The sequence below is a fragment of the Lichenostomus cassidix genome, chromosome 5, assembly GCF_008360975.1.
Source record: "Lichenostomus cassidix isolate B80296 chromosome 5, HeHo_3.0, whole genome shotgun sequence".
NCBI classification, from domain to species: domain Eukaryota; kingdom Metazoa; phylum Chordata; class Aves; order Passeriformes; family Meliphagidae; genus Lichenostomus; species Lichenostomus cassidix.
This window is the reverse complement of record NC_139486.1, coordinates 57,802,293-57,826,503: the sequence shown is the minus strand read 5'-3', so window position 1 is coordinate 57,826,503 and position 24,211 is coordinate 57,802,293. Positions and strand designations below refer to the sequence as shown.

Genomic DNA, 24,211 nt, shown 5'->3' with positions numbered 1-24,211 from the left:
TATTTTCAGAGCTCTCCCTTCTGTAAGAAACAACAGGTCATTTTTGTCTGCATCATCCTAAATACATGCACCTTACATGTAATCTTAACTTTGCTCACTGCAATAAACAAGCAGATAAAACATAAGCTGACAAACGCAGCAAGTGTACCTTTATAAGGAAATTAAATTTTTCTAGTTATTTTATTATCCTTATAAACTATACCACAACCAATTTAGCCCAAGGTTTCTGGAGCTCTCCCAGATTAAGTTGGAGCATACTGTACATTAGGAGCAGGGGGAGGGGCACTGAAGGGGAACCACCATCTGAAACTCATTAATCAATTAGAATTTTTCATGGCTTACATCAAAATGTGATCTACACTGATAGAGTAAGTTTTAATCACAAGAAGCCTTTGTGCTTTACATTATGAATATACGTTACAAACGTGTGCAGTGCTTTGAGGGGAGGCTAGAGAACCTGGCACAACAGCTTACCAATACTTCAGACCTGTAAGGCCCTTGGGCTGGGGCCAGACCAAAACAAAGTTAACTGCACTTAAAAATCTGATCTAATCATTGGAAACCTAGACATTTTCAGGACTAAGCCTAGTAGAAACAATGTTATTGCCTTGATAATGCCTCCCTTACCAAAAGTAAAGCAGGAAGTCTTTCTCACACAGACAAAACCAAAACTCTCAAAACATTCAATATATACTTGCTGAAAAACTTATAACTTCTGGAAACTGAGCCTGATTCCTAACACTATCCAAAACCTTGAAGTTGATTTCTCTTTTCCAGTCTTTTACTGTATGTTCTTCTACTTGTCTAAGCAAAAGAGCCATTAAAAATTAGTACAAAAGAAGTTTCAACCTCCACCAGTTAGAAAAAGAAATACATATTTAGACTGACATATTGCATCTCACAAGGAGTAGATGTGTGTTCCCTCCTGCAAGCACACTAAACTGACTTCCAATCATCAGCTTTGTTTTTAATTATGATGTTCCACTTCTAAATCCTGTCCTGAAATTAGCCTTAAGTTTAACTAAGAGGTGTGAAGTGGAGCTGAAGAAGTAGTTTGGATAGTAAGTGTGCCAATTTAAATAAGACTGTGGGTAAAATAAATAAAGTGACCAAATAGTTAGTTAGTAGGCTAAAGTCAGTGACAGCTAGAACTTGAGGATAGTACTGACTCTTCAGCACTTCACCACCCTCACACAGGTGTGACCATGGTTCCAACAAGGGTGGTATAATCCTGATCAGATGGCCTATGGCACCATACAATATGAATTGAGGAACGTCCTATTTGTAAATTTCCTATTCAATCACAATTCACGTCACAAAACCCATCACAAAGCTGTCAGACTTGGCACAGCATCGGCTTCACAACGAAACAAAACATACATAATTCAATGGACATGGAAAAGCAATAACACTTCGTTCATTTTTCATTTCAAAGGAACATCAGAAGTATGCTGGAACTGCACTGGGGAGCCTGCAGTGCATCCGTCCTGCTGTCCCAAGGGCTGTGCTCCCCTAGGAGCGCGCAGACAGCCGGCTCGTCTGACACCATTGCAGCAGGATGCTCATAGCAATCCTACAGAGGGAACACGGCAACCTTCATTCCTCACAAGCAGAGCGCTAGTAAAGAAACAGAGCCTTCCTCAAAGTAAAGCTCCGTCCTCAGAGATTTGAATGCAGAGCCTGAAGAGGAAAGCAAGAGGCTTTGGGCTCGGGAGGGCTCTGGTCCTGCTGCCCCTGGGGCGGCGGGGGCGAGCCGGGAGCGCCTGGCTCTGCAGCGGGGCTCTGCCGCTTCCCCGCCCGCCGTGCCGCAGCCCCGCATGCGGAGCTCGCATTTCCCGGGCGCTGCAGGCAGCCAAACCCGCCCTCCTCCGCCTCTCGCACCGCCAGCACCCCCGGGCTGCGCGGAGCAGCCACAGAGATAAGGCAGGGGTCGGGGCCGGGGGCGAGCGCAGTGAGTAAGAGCCACCCCCCGCGCCCCGGCCCTTCCCGCCCGCCCCGCTCTCACCGCCGCGGACTCCGAGGCGTTTGTCCTGCTCGGGGCCCCTCCGCAGGCAGGCTGAGCTAATGGCTTTGCCATGAGTGCTGCGAGCGCTGCTCCCAGCTCTGCCCCTCGGGGGCAGGACCAAGCCAACCCGCCGCGGCCCCCGGCCCTCCGCGGGATGCCCAGGGCAGCCCGCCAGCCACCCGCAGCCTCGCCGCGCTGAGCCACGCGTGGATCTCCGCCGCACACCCGCGCACGCTCTCGTTCCGCCTCCGCGATGCTTTCGAACTCCCACGGTCGGAGAGCGGGAGGGAAAAAAGCACGCACTAAGAACCCGCAGCCCCCCCAGGCAGACAGCAGCAGCCACCCCCGCGGTGCCCAGCGAGCCCCGCCGCTCCCCGAGAGACCCCTGCGGGACACGGCGGGAAGCAAACAAAAGCACCTACTCCGCAGCGAAGAGCCGCCGGGCAAAGATCACCTTCCCGCTTCGCTCCGGCCCCTTTCTCTTTAAAGTCGAGAGCAGCCGGCGAGACACACGAAACGCCCTCAATTTAAAGGAGCCCGCGTGGCGAGCTCCGCCGTAAGGCCAGCAGCCAGCCCCGCTGGGGCAGGCAGGGATCCTACCTTGGCCGGAGGGGGACAGGCAGGCAGGGCTCCCACCTTGGCCGGAGGGGGACAGGCAGGCAGGGATCCCGCCTTGGCCGGAGGGGGACAGGCAGGGATCCCACCTTGGCCGGAGGGGGACAGGCAGGGGTCCCACCTTGGCCGGAGGGGGACAGGCAGGGGTCCCACCTTGGCCGGAGGGGGACAGGCAGGCAGGGCTCCCACCTTGGCCGGAGGGGGACAGGCAGGCAGGGCTCCCACCTTGGCCGGAGGGGACAGGCAGGCAGGGATCCCACCTTGGCCGGAGGAAGGCAGGAAGGCAGACAAGGCTTCCACCTTGGCTGGGACGGGGACAGGCAGGGATCCCACCTCGGTTGGAGGGGGACAGGCAGGGCTCCCACCTTGGCCGCAGCAGACAGGTAGGGCTCCCACCTTGGCTGGAGGAAGGCAGACACGGCTCCCACCTTGGCCGGGGCGGGGAGGCAGGCAGGGCTCCCACCTTGGCCGGGGCGGGGAGGCAGGCAGGCAGGGCTCCCACCTTGGCAGAGCAGGCAGGCAGGCAGGGCTCCCACCTTGGCTGGAGGCAGGCAGGCAGGCAGGCAGGGATCCCACCCTGGCTGCAGGGGCACAGGCAGGCAGGCAGGGCTCCCACCTTGGCTGGAGGCAGGCAGGCAGGCAGGGCTCCCACCTTGGCACGGCAGGCAGGCAGGCAGGGCTCCCACCTTGGCTGGAGGCAGGCAGCAGGCAGCAGGCAGGGCTCCCGGCGCCGCCTCCGGGGCCGCAGTCCCTGCCCTCTCGCCGGCAGCCCGCCGTCCCCCCGAGCGGAGCGGAGCTGAGCAGGCCGGTAGCAGCCGCGCTGCCTCTCTTCATACTTCTGGCCGCTCCGCTCGGTGCTCTCTTTGGGAAACCCGCTTGTTTTTTGGTTGTTTTTCCTCCCCCTTCCCCTCCCCCCCCCCTTTTTTTTTTCTTTTCTTTTTTTTTTCCTCTCTGACACCGGTTTCCTATCCTTCAGCAGTCTGCACTGGCTGAACGGAAGTTTAAAACTTACTTTTTTCAGAGGGACGGCAAACGAAGTTCACACTGATTTACCCTTGAAATGCTGAGATATTGTATTACAGCCCTTGGCAGCAAGCTGGTTCTTGGTTTCATTTCTCTTTTATTATTATTGCTCCCTTTCCAAGACTCTTGATTGTGGAAGAGGAAAAGAAAAAAAGAAAGGACAATGTCACGTCCAAGATAAAACTCTGCTTTTTCTTTAATTTGACTATTATCTCAGGGATTTTTTAACACTTACTTAGAGACACATCTTTTAATTGTCACTTTTTTTTTTCCGGCTAAAGATCTATCTTGGGGAACTTTCTTTATTGCATATTTCTCCAAAACCATTTCATGCCGCCTTTGTAGTCCCACCTTGAATTAAAAAGTGTGCAGTTCATAAACTGATCATTCATATTACACATTTTAAATACTGATGGGTAGAGGTTTGGCTTGTTCTTGCTATCTGTGCTTCATTTTCCGAGCTAACTTTTAACACCCTGTGATTTCAGACATTTCATTCTCACATCATTTTTGTGATACCTCAACATTTTGTTAAATGTCAGAGATAACCTTCTCCAACTGTTGTTTGTTCACTTATTCCCTGCACAGCGAAGCCCCTTTTGTGAATTCAATAGCGGGAAACAGATGTTCAGACTTCTGCTGCTCTTAATGGATGAATGTAGATTGTCTTGTTGAGTTTCCTAATGGTATCATGCTATCACTTTCAATAAGAGTGTTCTAGACAAACAGGGCACTTATTTTTCTCTCTCAGTGTATAGTCACTTAATTAAGTTGTTCCAGCCAAAACACATTATGTATAATTACACTGAAAAAAAATTGTTTTCACTTGATTACTGAAACACACATCAAACTGACCCCTGTTTTTTATTTACATTATTTTCTTTGTACACTGACCCACTGGGAAAACTTGATTTGCCTAATTAATGCTGGGCTACTTCTCAAAAATTGCGCTATAAGCAAATTCCTATTCTCTGAGTAGCAGATATTCATTCCTGGCCAACCAAATATACATATCTCTTGTTATTTATTGTATTCCTATATTATTATTATTATGCTTTTCTGATGAACTATTAACTGCTGTGACGAGTGCTACTTAAATGAGAGCAATTTATCAGCATGCTGATATATTTACCTATGATGAGCTCTAGCCATGTACTATGTGAGTAACAGCACAGAATTAAATTACCTCCTAGTTTTGATCCCATTAGCAAAATTTGAATGCCCCTGGGCATGACTATGTTTTCATTGGCTTATCCAATTTTTTATTAAAAAAAAGAAAAAGAGAGAGAAAAATGCCCTAAAATATATCCTAAAAATGCACTGGATTGGAATCAATGGTGAGCTGATGAGCTGATTCCTGCATGCACTTGATTATCTTACAGTTTTTACCTGACCTTGAGAAAATTTTTATTTGTTATTTAATAAGGAGCAGCAATTTTAATCTAATTTATGCCAATAAAACCCAGCTTGAGATGAGAAGGTGAATTTTGTTAAAATGCCCCCAGTACTTCAGTGTCCTGCCAATTTCTAGAGAAGTTGAAAAACATTCCCCTAAGCAACAGTTACATCTTGACTAGAAGCTTGTCATGCTTCCCATTCTCTTGAAGTTACAAGATTCCTACTAAGTTTAGGAGCAATTCTGCACAGGGAGTTAAGCTGAGGTTTTCCCAGATGTCATGCAATAAGTCTTGTGTGAGCATTTGCATGGGTACCAGCAGGAAGGACTGGAAAAATGTTGTAAGATTCTGAAGCTGAATATTCTTGTGTGCTCCTTGACATGGTCAGTTTGTACCAAAGAACAATCTAATAACATGATAGTAAAACACTATGCATCCATAAAAACTTTATCCATGAATTGATAGTTGACAAGCAATATGTAACAGCCAGTGCAACAGTTAAAAAAAACAAAAAACTGAAGGTTTGATCAAACCTTGCATAAGCAAGAGGCATGGAAACAGAGTGCCAAGTATGCATCAAAGGTCCATTATATGAATGCTATGGAAGTTTCAGTAGTAACATCACAATTATGAGCAAACTGAAATTCACACTTTTTTCACACTTTAGCATTAGAAATTGGCTTTCAATTTTGACACAGTAACTTTGGAGCCCCAAGAGAAACACATTTTCTATATAAGGTTATTTTGGTAACATCCTTGCTTACCTTTGCAGAGGCAATACACAAAACATTCCTTGAAATGCTATCATTTTCACTAGTCCTCCACATAATCAGTCCTAGGTCCTCACACTTCTGTGCCTCTATGTCCTGATAATAATTTGACAGTCTACTTCCAAACAAATAAAAGGATGAATGGGCACAGGAATGAACAATGATTTGAAGACAGACATAGGAAAGGAGAGGGAGGACTTACAGTGATTGAGGAAGGATGTTTGGAAGTCATATGTGCATGTAGGAAAGCTGAACAATATTATTACCACAACAAAATGGTTCTACACATTGTCATTTATATAATATTCCCCTCCTACTGTTAAAATTAAATCTCATAACAGATACAAGATCTGTGTATGTGGCTGAGACACAACGAATTCCATCTAAAGATGTCATAGACTTTCTATGATTTAGAACAAAAATTCAGGAATAAAGATTCTGAAAGATTTATTTGGTTGCACATCGTAAACCTTCATGCATAGATAATTAGAGATTAAATCTACAGCCTGAAGCCAGCAAGCTTGACTGCAATGGCCCATTTGATCAATGTAATTCCTTTTCTAAAAACTGTTTTATAATCACCACCTCTAATGATCTGTGAGTGCTATATCGTTCTGTGATATTATCAAGATTTTCTTATGAAGGTATCCTGCTGGTCATTTACAAATGGGAGAGAAAATTGCCTAGATCAAAGGGTAATTTGATGCCCAGGGAGCTGAAGCAGCAGTCACTGAATGGGAAGAAGAAAAGAGACCAAGAGAAAGCCACTGTAGAGTGGAGGATGAAGTTCTCAGCAGGCAGAGACACAGGCATCTGGCTTGTCATATCTGTGGATGACACCTTCCTGATAATTTCCCAAATTTCCCAAACACTCCTTCTTCCCTATGTAGTTAATGTCACAACTGACCAGTAAAAAATCAGTTAGATATAGTGGATACAATTACATTATTGACTGGCAACCCAATTCTGTATCAACTCCCGAAGCACAAATATTAAACAGGACATACTTTGGTCACCTGAGAAAAGAGTTGGGAGAGAGCAACTGAGTTGAGTAGCAGAAATGCTGTGTAAAGTGTATATTGAGTAGAGAATACCATACCTGCTGATTTTATTGCTTTTTGCCATTAGAAGGACTATATCATTAAAATTTTTAACTGAAAATTAAATATGTTTGGAATGCAAAAATAGATTTACTTGTTCTTTCTTTCAGCACATGCCACAGAAGCTGAAATTCAAAAGACAGAGTCAGAGGTGACTAAAAATTGTTGGTACTTGAGTCAGTTTGTTAGAATATGAGCAGCCACAATGAGTGCAGAATGTGTTTCATAAATCACTCAGTATTGTCCCAGTACTGTAGTCGTTACTTTGCCAAAAATTTCCATGTCTTCCTTGACTTTTAATAAAGGCAGAGTAGTCAATAGCCTTGTGGGCCTGAGGTCAATAAATATAACCTTATGGAACTCACTGAAATATATTGCACCAACTGGTGTCAGATACACCTTATTTTACTTTTTTTTTTCTGAAACTGTTGGAATATATTGTATAAATCCCAGTTAAAATGTATCCTTTGTATGAAAATTTTGAAAATAGTGGAAAAAATGAAATGGGTAAAATTTAAAATTATTTCAGTTATGCATCATTTTCTATTTCATTACCATGAAAATAAGACAAGCTGTAAGTTAATTCCATCCTCTTCTAGTGCAGTTCAACACACACCATGACTTCATGGTCAACTTTTATCAAACCTGCAGTGAAACACTCATGTTGAAGCTCTATGAATAAACTTCAAAGAATTCTTTAACTATAAAAGTAATATGTTTTGTCCTTCCATCTTGTAAACTTACTATGTAAGAACTGTACTTTCTATCCATATAATTACACATAACTAAAACTAATCAGAATTTTCATGAAATTTTGGTTTTAATCTTAAACATGAAACTGAGTGCTGTAATCTATGAGAAGCCAACTTTCATCATTGCAAGTCCAAATATAAGTACATTGTTTCCGCTGCATCTTATTTACTAAAACATATGTAATCTTTTGGAGTAATCTTCATTAATGTTGAGGAAAACACCTGGATGAAATTGGACCAAATAATATAAATTTTTATCATCCTGGAGATGCTTGGGTTGATGTCCTGTTGCTCAGAATTGATGTACTGATGCTCAGAAGGTCCAGGTCTGTAGTATGTGCATCACTGGAAAAATAATACAGAATAAGTGCTCACAATTCTGATTTATATAGAATGCTATTTTTTGGCTGAAGAGTCGTAATTTTTTATACTCATGGATACAGAACATGCAGTTGACATGCCTAGAAAATTTCTGCTACACAATGGTTACCAGGCCCAAGTATCTATTCTATATGACAAAGCCCAATAATCTGTCTCTAAACAAACAGTGCCTGAAACATAAATGAAGCAGTTATTATCAATTTCTTCTTAAATATGAGGACCTCAGTTACTACATTGATAAAGATGATTTAAATCCTTACATTTATTGGATAGGCCTCACAACACCTTCCTTCCTTCCTTCTTGGAGAGAAATCAGTGATACCCTCACATCCAGAACTCAAAAGTTTTCTAACTATAGCTCATACTACACTGTCTTCTTCACAACTGAATGTAGCAATCAAAAGTGATTGAGACATATAGCAAGTTAATCTAACTCACATATCTGTCAAACTAGCCCAAATGTAAATGATGACCTCTGTTCCTGTTCCCTATACTTTACAGGAGACCTAGATTTTGTTGCTGGTCTCTACTTGGGATGGAAAAATCATTAGAATGGGATGCTATCTGAGGTCACATAGAAGCACCAGATTTGAACTGCTGGCAGCACAAGAGGAGCAATGACAAAAAGAGGAACTAAATAGCTGCCACAGTCACATTCTCTTCTTGTAAGTGTTTTGGAATAATTTTATCAGCTTCTTCTTTCGTAATAGCTGAATCAAAATTCATACACTAATTTTCATAGGAATTAACAGATAAATGCTGTGCTTTGGGAGGCAATTTACAAAGAGTTCTGATGCACACATTGCAATTTCTTGAAACTAGAAAAATTTCCAGACCAAGAATATCAGAAGACCAATTCGTTTTTCAAGAACTCAAAAACTATTTTCAACAGAAAATGTTCTAACAGAATAGTAACACCTGCCCTCCTGCTTCCCCCTTGGCTGGTCAAATTCCTGCCTTCCCTCTTTTTGATTTCAATGTCTTCCTTCTCTTGACACATACCTAGGTTTCTCTTAAATCATTATGATTCATTGCTTCAATTTTCCTTCCCTTTAACTTATTCCCTTTGTTATTGGGCTTTGTGTGAAAACAGTTTGTTGAGTTTTATTTATTGTAAATCAGGGCCCAATTCTATCCCTTACAGTGAAACTCCCATTAATAAAATCAGGTGAGGCTTTATTTTTTTTTTTTTGAGCCTAGTTCATGAGAACAAAATTACCAGCAGTTATTCCAAATCTGAGAGAACTGCAGATAACTACAGACAGGTTTAAATCTCTTCTTACAGAGAAGTATATGGACTCAAATCAAAGTCTTCCTAACTTTGTCATACCCACACTGATATTTTCCCATACCACTTCAGTCTATACTTGTCAGAGACATAATCATAATATTTTACTGAGTGGGGAAAACTGTATTTCAATAGGAGAGGTAGTGATCTGATACCTCTAGATGAAAATGCTAAGCTCAATCCCACAGCAAATATGTGGCATAAAGAAGTATTTTATGTGAGACAAATGTGTCTTTCTTCCCTACTGACTAGGTAATGAAAACACAACAATGTCATCAAACTACACTAGCCTAGTCACAACTTCTGCAGTCCAATTTAGGATCCTGCTTCCGTATTAAAGCCCCATAAATCAGAAGATACTTTGGCTACAAGTTCAGTTCTATTTTTCTCACATTGCACTGTCTGTGAAGCAAAAAATTCTACCCTATTCAAAGTGATGCACACTCACAAAATGTGTAATTTGTAATGAACCTGCCTTTGTAACAAGGGGATTAAAGATTTATTGCCTGGTTAGCAATGTAGAGAGACAGGATGGTCCTTAGAGGTGAAAATTAGGTGCACACTTAGGTTTCTGCAAGTTTGATTTTCTTCCCACCCTGCCTTCACAGTTCTCCTAACCTTTTTCCTGGTGCTTCAGACACAACTGTTCATCATTTATCCCTTAACCCTATACCTTCTCCATCAGCATTCCAAATTCCTCAGAAGCTATTGTTGAGATACTACTTCTATTTCTATTTTTTTCCAGGACTTTTTTTTTCCAACTCTCAGTTCAAACAGTCCATCTTATACCTTAAGGAGTGCTTCAAGTCCAGCATTCCTTTTGATTCTTCTATTACAGTGTCATCATCAAAGCATTCCTAATGGAAAGAACACCATTCCCTCTGCACTGGACTACATTGCCAAATGAAACAAGGTGAATGCCAGCTCATTTAATAAGTTATTCCTGTCTTGTGGGGTTGGGAGATTTGGTTACTTTTCCCAGCTCTGCAAATGTGTCTGTTCTACGAATCTTGCTAAATCACTTTTTATTTCAGTTTTCCCGTCTGTAAAATAGACATTCGTAAAAATGCAATCTCATAAAGTAGTCTGGTGCAAGTGGACACCAAGAATTGTATAAAGATGGGCTTGATTTATTAAGTCAATTTATAGAAGCATCCTACACATACTTCCCTCCTCTGTCTTTACTTCTTCCTTATCCACATATCTGGTAAAATGCTAATAGAGAAGGGAAATAAGGTGGTTTGGGAATAATCTTGGCTCTGGTTATCACTTGCTGTCACACCAAAACAAGAAATCTCTGTGTGATCTTGGGAAAGTTATTTAATCTTCCAGATGCTTCAGAGTTACAATCTATAGCATGACTATTGAGTATATCTCATGAGGGCTGTGAGGCAAGGGACACCTGTTTTGATGTCATAGACTGAAGATTCAACAAATTGCAAATACAATCTTTTTTTAGTGTATTACCTATTTTACAAGCATTATTCTTGTGAAGAGGTTGATCAGTTGCAGAATCATCTCTGTGACGTTATACTTCATGTAAGGACACATTTCCTTCAGGACAAAATTCCCAGTTCACAGCGTTACAATCTGAAACATGAAAAAAGGAATATCTAATTGCTGACAAAAGACTAGTGTTCACATTTTCAGCATGTTACTTCAGCACCTGCAATCCACAGATCATCCTTTTCCAGTTTTCTTTTCCTTCATTGGGAACGATTCTTTATACTGTTAACCATATCAATGTCAAAATAAGGAGTTGGTTTTGTTCAACAGTGTACACATTTAGCTAGTCCACATAACTCCCCACACTAGTGACACACGTTGCTGAGAGGCATTGAGAAAATTGGAGTGAGATCAAATTGCAGGACAACTTCAAAACCAGATGCCCAAACCCAATAATAAGGAAAGTTGGAGATAGAAAGCTAGGTTTTTAACCCTGTGAACATTATAGCCATGCACACAAATGAGACCAGAGTCAGAAGTCCAGTATTAAAACTTATTCTATGTGATCTTTAAATTTAGAATATTTCTAATCTCTTCATCTGCCACAAGTGCAGGCAAAGAGCCCACGGAATGATTAAATCCAGAAATAATTCAACAAATGGGAAAAAACCACTTGTGCAAAATATTGTAGGTAGTGAGAAGAATTAGGAACAAAGTAGACCAAGCAACTAAGACTAAATATTCAGAATGGTTATCTGAATTATATGACAGCATCAGATGCTGGTAACTTCATATGGAATTTGCTGCCAAATACTGTACTTTGTATCTGTTACCCTCAGGCTTTGTTCAACAAAACAAACAAACAAACAAACAAACAAACAAAACCCCATCAAAACCAAATAAACAACCAAAAAACCCCCAAAACAACAAAAAATGAACAAAAAAAAAAAAAAAGGAAATAGAGTAATCTGAAATACTTCAGTCCTCCTGGACACAGATAAAAATTATAATGTTCTTAGGCTAAACTTAATTTTCATTACAACAATAATAAAGGCTAGATTGTTAACCTAATAATAAATAGGTAGCCTAAGTAGAATATATAATGATACTTTATGTTTATTTTAAATCCTGTGAAGAGGTTGAGTTCATTGTCTGCCTCTCCATGAGATGCTGCAAAAGGCAAAGCAGAAGAAATGCTGTGAGAGACTGGAATGTTAATAGTTAAATGACTCAAAAAATCAGCCATTTACAAAAACAACAGGTGCTTTTGCAGATGATGCACCAAGTAATTGCCCAGGTACAGAAGGGTTGCTCAAGCTGAGGCTACAAGCTGTGTTTTGTGCTAAATAAGAGAAGAGGCTGAGAAGAAGCTGATTTTTCATGGTGGGATAGTGCTTTTCATCAGGCACATGTCCTCCTTTATACTTGATATAAAAGAAACCCTGTATAGACATATATATATATATGTATTTTATTTTTTTTTAATTTTTTTTTTATAAACACTGATCATTCAGTGTCATTTCACTCTAATCCATTCCAAGGGATTTATTAACAAGAACCTGAGCTACTCTCATCTTCTGGTCATAACAAATGTGAACGAAGCCAAGAGATTACACTGCTGTGAAAGAACAAAGAATTGCACTGCTGAGCAAGTACGAAGGATGCCAGGCCCACAGCATGTAAATTTTAGAAAAAAAGAGAGTCTGGAATAGCTTTCTGTAAAAAGATATTTAAGAAATGAAATAAAAGGCAATAGGGTCTCCCAGTTTTCCAAAGTGCAACATAACTCTCCCCTGGGATATGGTACAATTCCATTGCTTTTGCTGAACATGGCAGAGCAGTTACAGCTGTCTGGGTATGTTCAGTGAGCTGCTAAGAATTGGGATGCTGAATCACTTTGGAGACAAATTTAGTAGGGAATCCATGACCAAACCTTATGGATTAAACTTGTGTTTATGTCCATTAATATAACAAATGGAGAGATGCTTGGAACAGGGCTGAAGTCACTGTTTGCAATTTATTAATGTAAACCACACGTAAAATAAAACTTTTAAAATGAAGCAAGATCCATATTGGTTTTTTTGACCAATATCTCTGTCAGTACCTCCCAACTAGTTAAATCAAGTTACCTGAGACAGTGATACATTGGCTATAGTAGCAAGTCAGGTAGAAGGCATCCATTCACTGAACAAATTACCTAGAACCAATAATTTTTGTATAACTTGAACCTTACATGTTTGGTGTGAAGCCTAAATACACACATTGCAAAGCTTTTTCGTGGGAGTGATTTCAAAAACTGTAAAAGAAAAGACTTGGGAACCAGGAAGAACAAAATGCTATCAGAAATCCAGAAAAATAAACAAAACGCTCTGAATATATTGTAAGCAAAAGGAGAAATAAATATTTTCTCTTCTGGATATCAGCCCATTCTAAGCCTACTCTCTGAGGAAGCACTGCATCCTAGCAGGCAGTCTCTGCATTTCCAGTTCCATGTCTTCTGTTGTTCTTTACACACCAGCAAGAGAAATGGTCATTTTAAAGCAGGACATGTATCTCAATTTGGTCAAGAGGATAGGGATTGACAAGACCCTTTCTTCTTTCCCAAGTCCTTTGAATAGATCAAGTCAGGGAAGAGCAGTTCAAGCCAGTGATCACCAATTCAAACTACTATGAGAAGGTTCAAAATATTTCAGTGGAAAGCTGGGAAGTACCTTACATGAAATCAAAGTTCCCAAATAAATTCTCTGCTTAGAGTAGAAATGTGTTGAGGTAAAAGAAACATTCATTTCCCAGTATTATTAAAGAATTAGAATGCTTTTGGAATTCTATATAAACAAATGTTTCCTTTTCAAATGTTTGAAATAATTTAATTTTAAAACGTTCATTTAAAAGCCAAGTAAAAACCATTAAATAAATCATACTGATTTTATCTGAACTAACATTTTGATCTAGCTCAAGTAATTTTATTTCATAACTTCATTCAGTAGAAAATTCTAACCTCCCATTTGTAGTGAAATCACTGTTTGATAGCAAAGACCACCAAAGAAAATAGAACCAAATTTCATTCTGAGACTAAAAAAATTATTGAAAAATCACTCCCATGGAAAGGCTCTGGACTATTTCCTTGGATAAATCATTTCTATACTACAGTTCACAGTGTCTATGCACTGCAGTATTTAGGTGAGTTACACCCAGATTACAAACTGTTGAGTTTCCCATATAAATCCTGACTGCTGCCAGATGCACAGGATGCTTTCACTACATCAAGGAGGATCCCTAACTTGGACACAATCATCTCTGCTAAAATAGGAATTTTCAAGAGCTCTCAACCCCCCCTTAGGCATCTGGTTCCCATTCAGTTGCTCTTGTGGCAAGGTGCCTAACTCCCTTAGGAGGTTTAGACAGTCAATCATCAGCCAGTTTTGTCTGAAGGCTTGATCCATATTGTCTCTTTTCTGAGAGCTATTAGATCCAAGTCTTTCTACAAAAAGCAAGTTCAGTCCCCAAGCCTGTTGCAGAACTCCACACTCTCTCAACTGCTGATGAGCATCAGCATTTTGCAGAGAGAAAAAGACACAAACAATACTGCACTGTTTCATGAGTGTCATTTTCTCCATGCAGAATATAAGATTCAAATACATTTCTGAGAGAGTAATTATTCCTTGATAAAGTTTCAAGTATATTTTTCTCAAAATATGAAAAATTATTGTAATAGCAAGAAATATGAGGATACTTTCAACAGTGGTTTCCACTTAGAGGAGTAGTTTTGCTTTTTTCGTTAGAAGAAATGGAATTAATATGAATTTTATAATTTCCAGGTTAAATACTGGCCTACTGCTACTTAGGAAAAAAAAAAAGATAAGAATAAAAAGAAAAAAAGACCTTTAAAAAATCAGAGCTTTCTTTTAGACTCTGCCTTTAGTTCTAGGCAATAATCCTCACCCATCACCATTGTCCCATCCTAGGGCACAAAATGCACAATTGTCTTCTGCTGGCTTTTAGGTTTTTGCAAATATCCTATGTGCTAGAATCTCATCTCTGCTGCCCTTTTTTTTAGCCCCTTGTTATTTTTTTCTGCAAGTACAAGTCAACACTGCTAGCTGGGAAAGCTAATAGCAACATCTCAGGACCTGCTAGGAACTAGCAGATTGTACTACATATGTTACCTATATTGTCATGCTTTTTGGATATACACAAAAGCTCCAGTCTTTGCCATTACACAAACACTTAAGTGCAATGGATTAGGAATCAAGTCAGACTACCAAAATAATATCCAACTGACATGAAATACACACACCTAACTGCTATAGAAACTGCAACCCCAAAGAATTATGGTTTCTGGGCCTTTTTACTAATTAAATGCCTCTATTTTCTGTAAATAGTGGGAAAAAAAGACTTCTTAAAAGACACCATTACGTCAAAAACTCCAGAGTTAGGAGAAAAACTTTAACTGCTGGAGGCATTTTTGAGACAGGTACACAACTCACTATTAGCAAACTCTCAATAGAAACAAAAATTGTTTTACTGTACTACTGATCCTGTAAGTAGCTGTATGAGTTGTAATGATCTGCTTTTACAGGATGTTATGAGTGTAGATAACAGTATTCCTTTGTATGTGTTTAGGTAAAGAAATCAACAAACAAAAAAAACCTTCCAATTTTCTTAAATAGGAAGAAAAAATCCCTCCAAAGCTTCGCATTAACATTTGTTCGAATCAGGTATTTGTATGTTTGTTTTTTTTAATAGGATGTTCTTCTTGATATACTGGGAGGGAGAAAAGTAAAATCTTTTAACCTTAATGAGATTCGCATATAAGCTCCCCTTCCCTTCAAGAATGATTCTTACCATCCCACTCTCCCACATTTGCTTCACAGTGAAAAGGATGTTAAAATGGAAAATCAGATTCCTTTGTAACTACTAACCAATGAGCTTCTCAGCAAAGACTGAAAAAAAATTATGTATACATTCTGTGGTTTCCATTTCCTTGGTTTTATTGTTTTTATGTAAATTCTCCCAGGACATTTCAGGTTATATGTCTGGAAGCCCCAGCCACTCAGCAGAGTAAAGGTTGAGAGAATAATGAGAAATGTGCTGGAAAAATTCACATAAAAGCTTTGGAGACATGAAAATGGAAACAACAGATACATAAAAAGCCTTATCGCTCGAGAAAAGAAATGTCTACCCAGCATGTGCATATGTGTGTTTTAATGTGGCTCTCTCTGAATACACAGACATGTATTATTCATAAAGACACTGTACAGAGCTGCAAAGGAGTGATATCTGACAATTTTGAGGCGTTTTCAGGATATTAAGACAATGAAGGTGAATAATCCAAATTACTTCTCTTATTAGAACCCAGGCATACATAGAAATAGCTCTAACATAGTTGTCTTGTGTAGAGTTTTATATATCTTTTTGTGTAAAATGAAAAATATAAGCAAATCCAACACGAAAACGTGTTTATGAGATCTCCCTGAACTCTTGTGAATGATAGCAATTTAAGTGTCATGGAAATATGCAGAATCTACAAGTAGGAAAGAATCTTTAGTTGTCATTCTTAAACATTCTTTTTTTTTTTTCATCCAATACTCTTACAGACACTTCATCATTCAATACAAAACCTGTGATGCTAGACTAGGGTTAGTCCCAGTATGCTTCACTTCATACAAGAACTAAAGTATTACAGATCAAAATTCCAAACCTTTCACCATTGCCAGCCTTTATGACCCAAGTTTTATGGAATATTCTTTTCAGAGGATTCTGATAAGATGATCTCTAAAACAGATAGCTCTTTAAGATAGTTCTCAACAGGTACCCAAAAATGGGTTCAAGCTGGAAGAATGGTTCAGAAGGATGAATTTGTGCACCTCCTCCTATAAGAAAAGTACTTAACATAAGTAGATAAGAGCATTCTTGGCTTAAAGGAAAAGAAGACCAGAAAAAAGCATGTAGGCAAGCACTATAATCAGTCCATGCTGTGATCTATCAAGCCCACCCACAACAGGCAGCAAATTAAATCTCTCTAGAGGGCATCACAAACAAATACAAGTGACCAAATCACACGGCTTAATACTTCACCATTCATCAGCTGAGCAACATTAATGCATGTTCTTATCCCACAGCAAATAAAAATGCATTAACTCAAACAACCTCAGCCAAAACTAGTTGTAGCTAATACACACATAACAATCACAACTGTCTTTTGGAGTGCACACATGATCATTTAACAAGGCTTATCTTGTCCAAGGGAACTTTGACATCTGTGCTACCTTCACTTCTAACTGATTATTCACAGAGAAGAATAATCAGTTTGCCACCCAATTACTCTTATGTTTATGTTGATGATGCTGAAGAGCTATACCCTAGCTGAGTAGTTTTGCAAGTATAGTTCTGACTCATAGGATCAAAATTAGAAATAGGACTGGGCTGCAAAGTCTGTCTTTTTACATACTTTTTCTAAAAATTCAGTTTTTGTATAGCCAGACACAGGTGAAATTCCTAATTAAGAGTGGGTGTTAGGTTATCTCAGTGACATGTGATATATAGCATTCTTTCAACACACTGATTTTCAATCCATTTTCACTCTGTGCATTGCAAAACTGACGCCTGACCATTGACACCAGTCACTAAAATCAGTCTAAATTCATCCCAAATGGGCATTGCTGCTAATACACTGATGCACTGCAAGCAGGACTTACAAAGAGGTTTCAGAGGAAATCCCCCTGATGACAGATGTGCCTTTTGTACAGTCTGAGGCTCATGCTGATGTGCAAATCTGTAGGTTCAACACCTTTTTACACAATTTGATCTGTTCTCACACCAAAAGCCCACCACAGCCTTGCTCTTTTTTTGAGATGACACACCAAAAAATCAATCTAAGAACCTCACCAGAGGATATGGAAGAGGTGACTTAGTCTGCCAGGTAGTGACTTGACTAATAACCTCAGTTTTCCACTGAGTTGCAGAAATAGAAAGAAATTCTACAAGCTCAGAGTCTTCACTGCATGTAAGATATTAAGGGTGGCAAACTTGTGCCTAACACACAATTTGAGGCAGCTAAACAAACCTCCTTACAGTTAAAAAGTGAATATTAGTGCCAGAAATATAGAAGCTGATCATACATCTCTCTCAATGCATTAACTTTTGTAATTTACAATAACACCCCCTATCTAAGAAAAGACCATTTTGGAGTTTTATGATGCCAGTTAGAATGAGTAAACAATGTCCTAAATTTCTATTCAGGAGAAATAATGTAACCACTTTATAGCCAACACGAGTTCTGAGAGGAAGGAAAATATAACAATGAAATCCAGACTTCTGGCTACTTTGACCAATTTTGCTTCAAAACTGATATTTCCTGCCAGGGTGAATTTTACTGGCTCCGTAACCAGAGTGAAGAAACTCACTAGTTCCATAAAACTTCATATGAATCTTTTACTTGACTTCTCAGCTTAGATAAAACAGCACAGTAATTCACATAAAATGCAAGGCTTGTGAAACTGTTTTGCAGTGCTTCACTGAAAAATGGGCTTGCTTTCAGGGAGCTGTGAAAATGACTTCCCAGACTTTTGTATCTAACAGACACTTCTCTTACTTCCTCAGCCACTTTCTTTGCCATGTACCTTATCAATCAAAAGTTGTGATGGAGGAACATTTACTCAGCTTAATACAACCATAGATGAATACCCTCAAAACTCTTCTTTTAATGCTCATTTTAGAGATTAAATAAGAAAAAATAAAAAGTGGACTTCATTGAGGAAAAAAAAAATCAAACAAACCAACAAAACAGAAGCAAAATTTACAATACAAGAAACACTGGACACCCCTGTTCATATTATCACAGCTACTTAGAAGAAGCATACAGCAGACATTTAAACAATCCAATGTGTTGTGATTGTAACTCTGTGCTCTATCCTATCATTTAAAATACACCCTGCTCTCTCTTCTATTTTCTACTTTGCTTTTAAATGAGACAAAACAAAGAGGGGTTTTTTCAGACTTTGTAATGAAGTGATAATTCTTCTGTAAGATTTCTTTAAGGTGTCATTGTGGGTTTCACTTCTTGTTAGGTAAAAATAGAGAGACTGCATAGTTTACATAACGTGAACTACACATCCAAACACACCCTGAGACAGTATGAGAGATTACTACAAGCTTCATTAATAGAGAAAGCAGGCTGATATTAAACAAAGACCTATGTGTCAGAGGTAAACTTTTGGTTTCTTTTTTGAAAAGTAATCAAATAAAGCAGGAAAGCACCCTCTGCACACAGTGCTATCTGAAAATCCTCTCACCATTCTATAGCTAAGACTAGTCATAGAAAAGAGAGTACGAGCTCTTAAAAGTCATATGCAAATAATTCACCTGTAAGGAAGAAACCACATTTTTCAATTTCATTGGACTATTACATGGTACCAGCACCAGCAGATCAATCAACTGAAAAATACATTCCACTCTTGCAGTGGAAGATCCTAAAATGCATATCCTGAGAATGACCAGGTTCTCAAATAAGAACAACACAAGCTTCAGAGAAGAAAAGGAGTTCCTTTTACAGTAAGTGTAGAAAAAGAATTATGGTTTTTATGGGCTATTGGAGTGTAGAAGGATCACAGCAGTCACAACAACACCTTGTTTGTTCCTTGAAAAAATTTTCTAATGCAAAAGTCTGCTGCTTCTTCATATTAGGCTCTATTTTTCATTACAGGCATCCCCATCATGACAGCAGACTCTAAATGCAGTTGCTGAAATACCTAGAAATACAAAAATGTCTTTTTGCAAAAACCATTTTATTACAGAGATGTCAATCTGTGTCCTTTTTATGAAAAATGCTGATATTTAGAATTTTCACCCTAAGTTGAAATAAAACCAATGCTGAAATATTGAGTTTTTCATAAAATGGAAATTTAATTTTTCAGTCAGCTCTACAGAGACCCACAGGAAGACACTGGCCATCTCCTTTCACATGCAAGACTATTCCAATAATAGTGTTTTTTCCATGCTACTTAGATTTTCACAAACTGCTTTTGTCAGTTTCCTGGTGCTGCAAATGTGATCATTTGATTTCTTTCAACTGAAACATACACAGATATTCACGGGATATAAACCCATGTGCTTTATCCAACAAAGAAAAAGAACTCCAACGTGAAAGATTTCTTGTGAAAAGTTGTCGGATGTAAAGGGAAGTATCTCTTTTCTTCTTTATGACATGGAGCATACACACCTCCAAAAACATCCCTACCAAACTGGAATTCACTGAAATTGTTTTCCTTCTTCTGTGCCACAACCCTTCATTCAAGATGTGCTGTATTAAACCTGAGAGTTTAATATCAATCAATAGATATTGAGGGGTTGTGACAAGCTTCTTCAATCACAAGTAAGGACCATAGAATTGCACTCTAATGCCTGTATTTGGCCCTTAACCTACAGGTGACCAAAAGCATCAAGCCTACAGCTACCAAGAGTCCTTGCACACTCCATCACCCAAAAATGCAATTTGTTTAATAACAAACTCAGAGGAAACTACTTGCAGCACTAAGATGTATAGAATAGAACATGCATTCTGCATGAGGATGCATAACGCTCTTTCAAGAGAAGGAGCATTATGGTTTGCCCTACAGTATTGTAGCTCACAGTGTTGTAGTTTGGTTTCTGTAGCTGGTTCCTGCAGTAAATTCCATTCAAACCTCATTTACTCTGCCAGGTGTTGCTGGTGCCTTCCAGAAAGCTAAAGGAGTTGCTTGGGCAGGTTGGCAGTGTTGTCCCCATGACTGGACACAGGGCCATGTCCTCGCAGGCTGGGCGAGAAAGGTGTCTGCCCTCCTCCCTGGGCTCAGCCAAAGCACCATAGCTCACCAGGCACTCACCAGGCCCTCTCCAGGCCTCTCTGCTGTCTCCAGACCCGCTCTGGTGCCTAGGATTGTGCTGCAGGGCTGGTGAACTTCCAGAGGAACGTCCAGCAGCTCCCAAACCTACCAGCTCCAGCACCTGGATGCCACTGCTGCAACCCTGAGGTGTGGAAACTGCCAGAAGCCAGGCCAGCCTGCTCAGTCCCACACTGTGAGGGAACACAGAGCATAGCTGTGTCCAGCAGATGAGGATGGAGGGAATGAACATGTAACCCAGCTAAATAGTGGGAATTTGAGTCCCTTGAGTTAGTGGACATTAGGCAACCAGCTGGGAACAGTCACTCCGACACAGAGGCTGTGCAAAGCCATGCCTAACACCCCTTGCTCACTGTGAAAATTCGTCCTTCAGCTGGCAGAGCTGGCAGGAGAGCAGGAATCACCTCTCCTTGCTGCAGAGAGCAGCGGTGAGGGTGTTTCCAGCACATTGTCTGGGGGCATCTGTGTGGAGAACCCCAGCAGCATCTGTAGCTGGGTAGCCAGGGCAGGTGTCTGCCATCCCCCTGTAGGCAGCAGAGGCTTGGGAGGTACTTGGAGATGGCCTGGTGCCCTGGGCAATCACTAAAGAGCGATGAAACCATTAGTTGGTGCGGCAGTAGGGTGAGCCCAGCCCCTGGCAGAGCACTGAGCCTTGGGTGGCGATGGGCAGCCAGCCCTGCTCCCTGGGACTGAGCTATCACTGACGTTTGGAATTGTCCCCAAAGGTGGGGCAGGGGAGCTTTGCTCCTGAAGAGGTTTATGGGCTTTTTTAGGAATGGTTAGGAATACTTAGGAATACTATGCTCCATCTTGTTCTATGTCTGAGCACAGACTGGCCGGTCGAGATAGGTGATTACCTCACCTCGAGTCCTGGGGGTAGTTTGGGGGATGAAATACAATGGAAATACAACGCTACTAGAGAGCATCCAAAGGAGGGCAACGGAGATGCTGAAGGGCCTAGAGGGGAACGATTTCATTTTTTTTTAAAAAGCTTTTAATCGTGCTCGGTTTTTCTCTTTCCAACTCAGCTCAGTTTCCCGCTCTCGGCTGAGCGATCGGGCGGAAGGCGAGTGACGCTGCTGTGAGCAGAGCTCACTCCGCTCCGATTGACGTCCCCCCGAGCCAATGGAGGCAGCAAGGCCGGCCCCGCACGGCTCGGGTTGGCCCCGGCTGCCGGCGGGACTGCTCGAAACGCAGGGACCAAGGCCGGCCATGGAGGCCGTGCTGGGGCAGGTGGAGCAGCTGCCCGCGCTGCTGGCCGTGTCCCGCTCCGCGCTGGTGCGGGACTGGGACTACCTCACCCTGGACAGGGCTCTGCAGTGGGCCCGCTATTTCCAGCACCTCCATGAGCGGTGCCGTGCCCGGCCCCAGCTGCGGGAGGCCATCGGGCGGCGGCTGAACCGGGCTCGGCCGTACCCTCCGCTGGGCTTCCCCGCGCTGGGCCGCTGCCCGCGGCTGCTGGGGCTGGCGCTGCTGGAGAACCGCGCTCTGCCGCCCGCCGCCTGCCAGCGCCTGCTCCGCGGCCTCCTGCAGCCTACCGGCCCCCTGCAGCCTGCCGGCCCCGAGCCCCGCGGGCTGCCGCTGCTGGCCCGCCGCAAGGCCGCCGCCCGCCTGCTGGCGCTGCCCCGCCGCCCGCCGCGGCCAGCCCCCGGGCCGGAGCCGGAGCCGAAGCTGCAGGCGGAGGCGCAGCTGCTGCTGCGGCGGCTGCGGGAGGAGGAGCAGCAGGCCGGGGAGGCGGCGGCTGCGGTGCTGTGCGGGGTTCTGGAGCAGCTGCCCCAGCCCCGTGCCTTCCAGCTGGTGGCCGCGGCGCTGGAGCTGCTCGAGCGGGGCACAGCCGCCGGGGATGGCGATGGGAGCAGCCCAGACGGGAGCCAGGCGAGTGCTGCTGCAGAAGGGTGCCCCGCCGAGCTCCTGCTTGCCTGGCTGCTGGGCAGCCGGGAGCGGTTTTCAGCCTTCTGCCTGTGCCTCCCAGGTTCCCTTCTTGCCTTCCTAGCTGGCCGCTATTCCCAGTTCAGCAGATCTTATCTGGACCTCTTAACCGGCTGGGGAAGGCACTTGCTCTATGACCCCTTGCAGGGACGGTGGATTAAAGGTTGTGTTGACAAAGCTGAATTGTCCTGGGAAGAATTAAGGGAGCGCTTCTGCTGCCTCTGCCAGGGGTCTGTGCTGCTTAAGGAACAGACACAAGCTGCTCTGAAACTCCTGAAGACACAGGATGGAGACTTTAATGTCTGTGGCCTAAGTGTGTGGACTGACTTACTGATGGAAGTGGAGAAATTGAGTGCTAATGGGCGAACACAAAGGCAACATGAACACTTATAAAATCAAGCAGATCTGGTTAACTTTGTTTGATGTGAAAGGCAAGACAACTACAGCTCACTTTGTTGAAAACCAAGCGTTATTTTGACTGCTGATCACAGTGGTTCTGAAGTCTTTCAGGGGGGCCCGGTTATTTCTTGTAATTGCTCAGTCATTTCTGATCATCACAGAAAATGTCTTCCTTTTCAGTACTTGATGATGATTTAGCTAATAAAATAAAATCAAATCCTTTCTGTTTAAAATACGGAGTAGTTTTCTGCTTAGACAATCTCACACATGGTCATGGTGGTCATTTCTCTAAGTGCTGGAGGCTGACCCAAAGCTCGAAGGGAGGGTGGAATCTCAAATGTGAAACTCCCAGATTCAGGTTCGTTTAGCAGTAGTTGTCCTCATTGAGCTGCCTGCTCTGGTGGCTATTTCCATGCTTCTGTAGCTCTTGCACATGACACAGGCCTGTGCTCAGTGAAGAAAGTGAGAGGAAACCAACTGGAAAGCTTCTGGAAAAGTTCTAAAATTAAAAATCTTTTATTAGTTGTTATGTTATTTGATAATATGCAAGTATTTCCTAAGAAAGTGGCAGTACAATGTAGGATGATCTGTATGGTTTTCTTCCCACTTCCATAGTTTATCACACAATTTATTGCTTTGTGGGGTGGAAAAGTGAATGAACACCAGACTTGTTAATTATATGTATATACCATATATATATTATATATAATTTTTATATATATTTATACAACATTTTATATCATGATGTATATAAAATATGTACTATGTAGTATATATAATATTTTCCTTTGTTATTTTATGTTTTACCTGTGTCTGTGAGGAAAACTTGAACTGGGTAGTTTCTACCTTTTCACAGTCATTAAAATGAGTATTGTAGTGCACAAGTAATGAGTATATTTAGCTTTGTAAACTAGTACTAACCAAAAGTGAGCACTGTAAAAAGACCATAGTCAAGGAAGATGAGGGAAACATATGGAACTACTGTAAAATAAGTTATTCATTAATCTTTTGTGTGGAGGACCTGTCAGAGTTCCTGTAGACCATATTCCTAGTTTCAAGATCAACTGAGATATCTCTTTCTTTTGTTGCAAAAGCCCTTTAGAATGGGTTAGAAGGTTCTCCACTTTGGCTTATAAGCTTAAAGAAAGAAAACAAGGTATTAAATACATAAACTGTATTGAAGCTAATTAGAGCAGTAGTCTTTATTATGACAAGAAATAGTGTA

General features: G+C 41.6%; 2 protein-coding genes across 7 annotated transcripts in view; one reads left to right on the top strand and one right to left on the bottom strand.

Annotated features, from left to right (window-relative positions):
- Positions 1–3,745, bottom strand: part of GAS2 (growth arrest specific 2) — a 71,780-nt gene extending 68,035 nt beyond the window's left edge. Inside the window, exon 1 of one of the 6 annotated variants that reach the window (XM_085063256.1) lies at positions 3,633–3,745. The gene's annotated coding sequence lies outside the window, so the exon portion shown is untranslated. The other 5 variants (XM_085063255.1, XM_085063254.1, XM_085063257.1 and 2 more) reach the window with 5 other exon arrangements.
- Positions 3,746–21,694: 17,949 nt separating this feature from the next.
- FANCF (FA complementation group F) lies at positions 21,695–23,629 on the top strand. The gene has a single exon (XM_085063251.1). It carries the CDS (start codon positions 21,784–21,786, stop codon positions 22,978–22,980), a length of 1,197 nt encoding a protein of 398 aa, XP_084919377.1. The 5' UTR covers positions 21,695–21,783; the 3' UTR covers positions 22,981–23,629.
- The last annotated feature ends 582 nt before the right edge of the window (positions 23,630–24,211 follow it).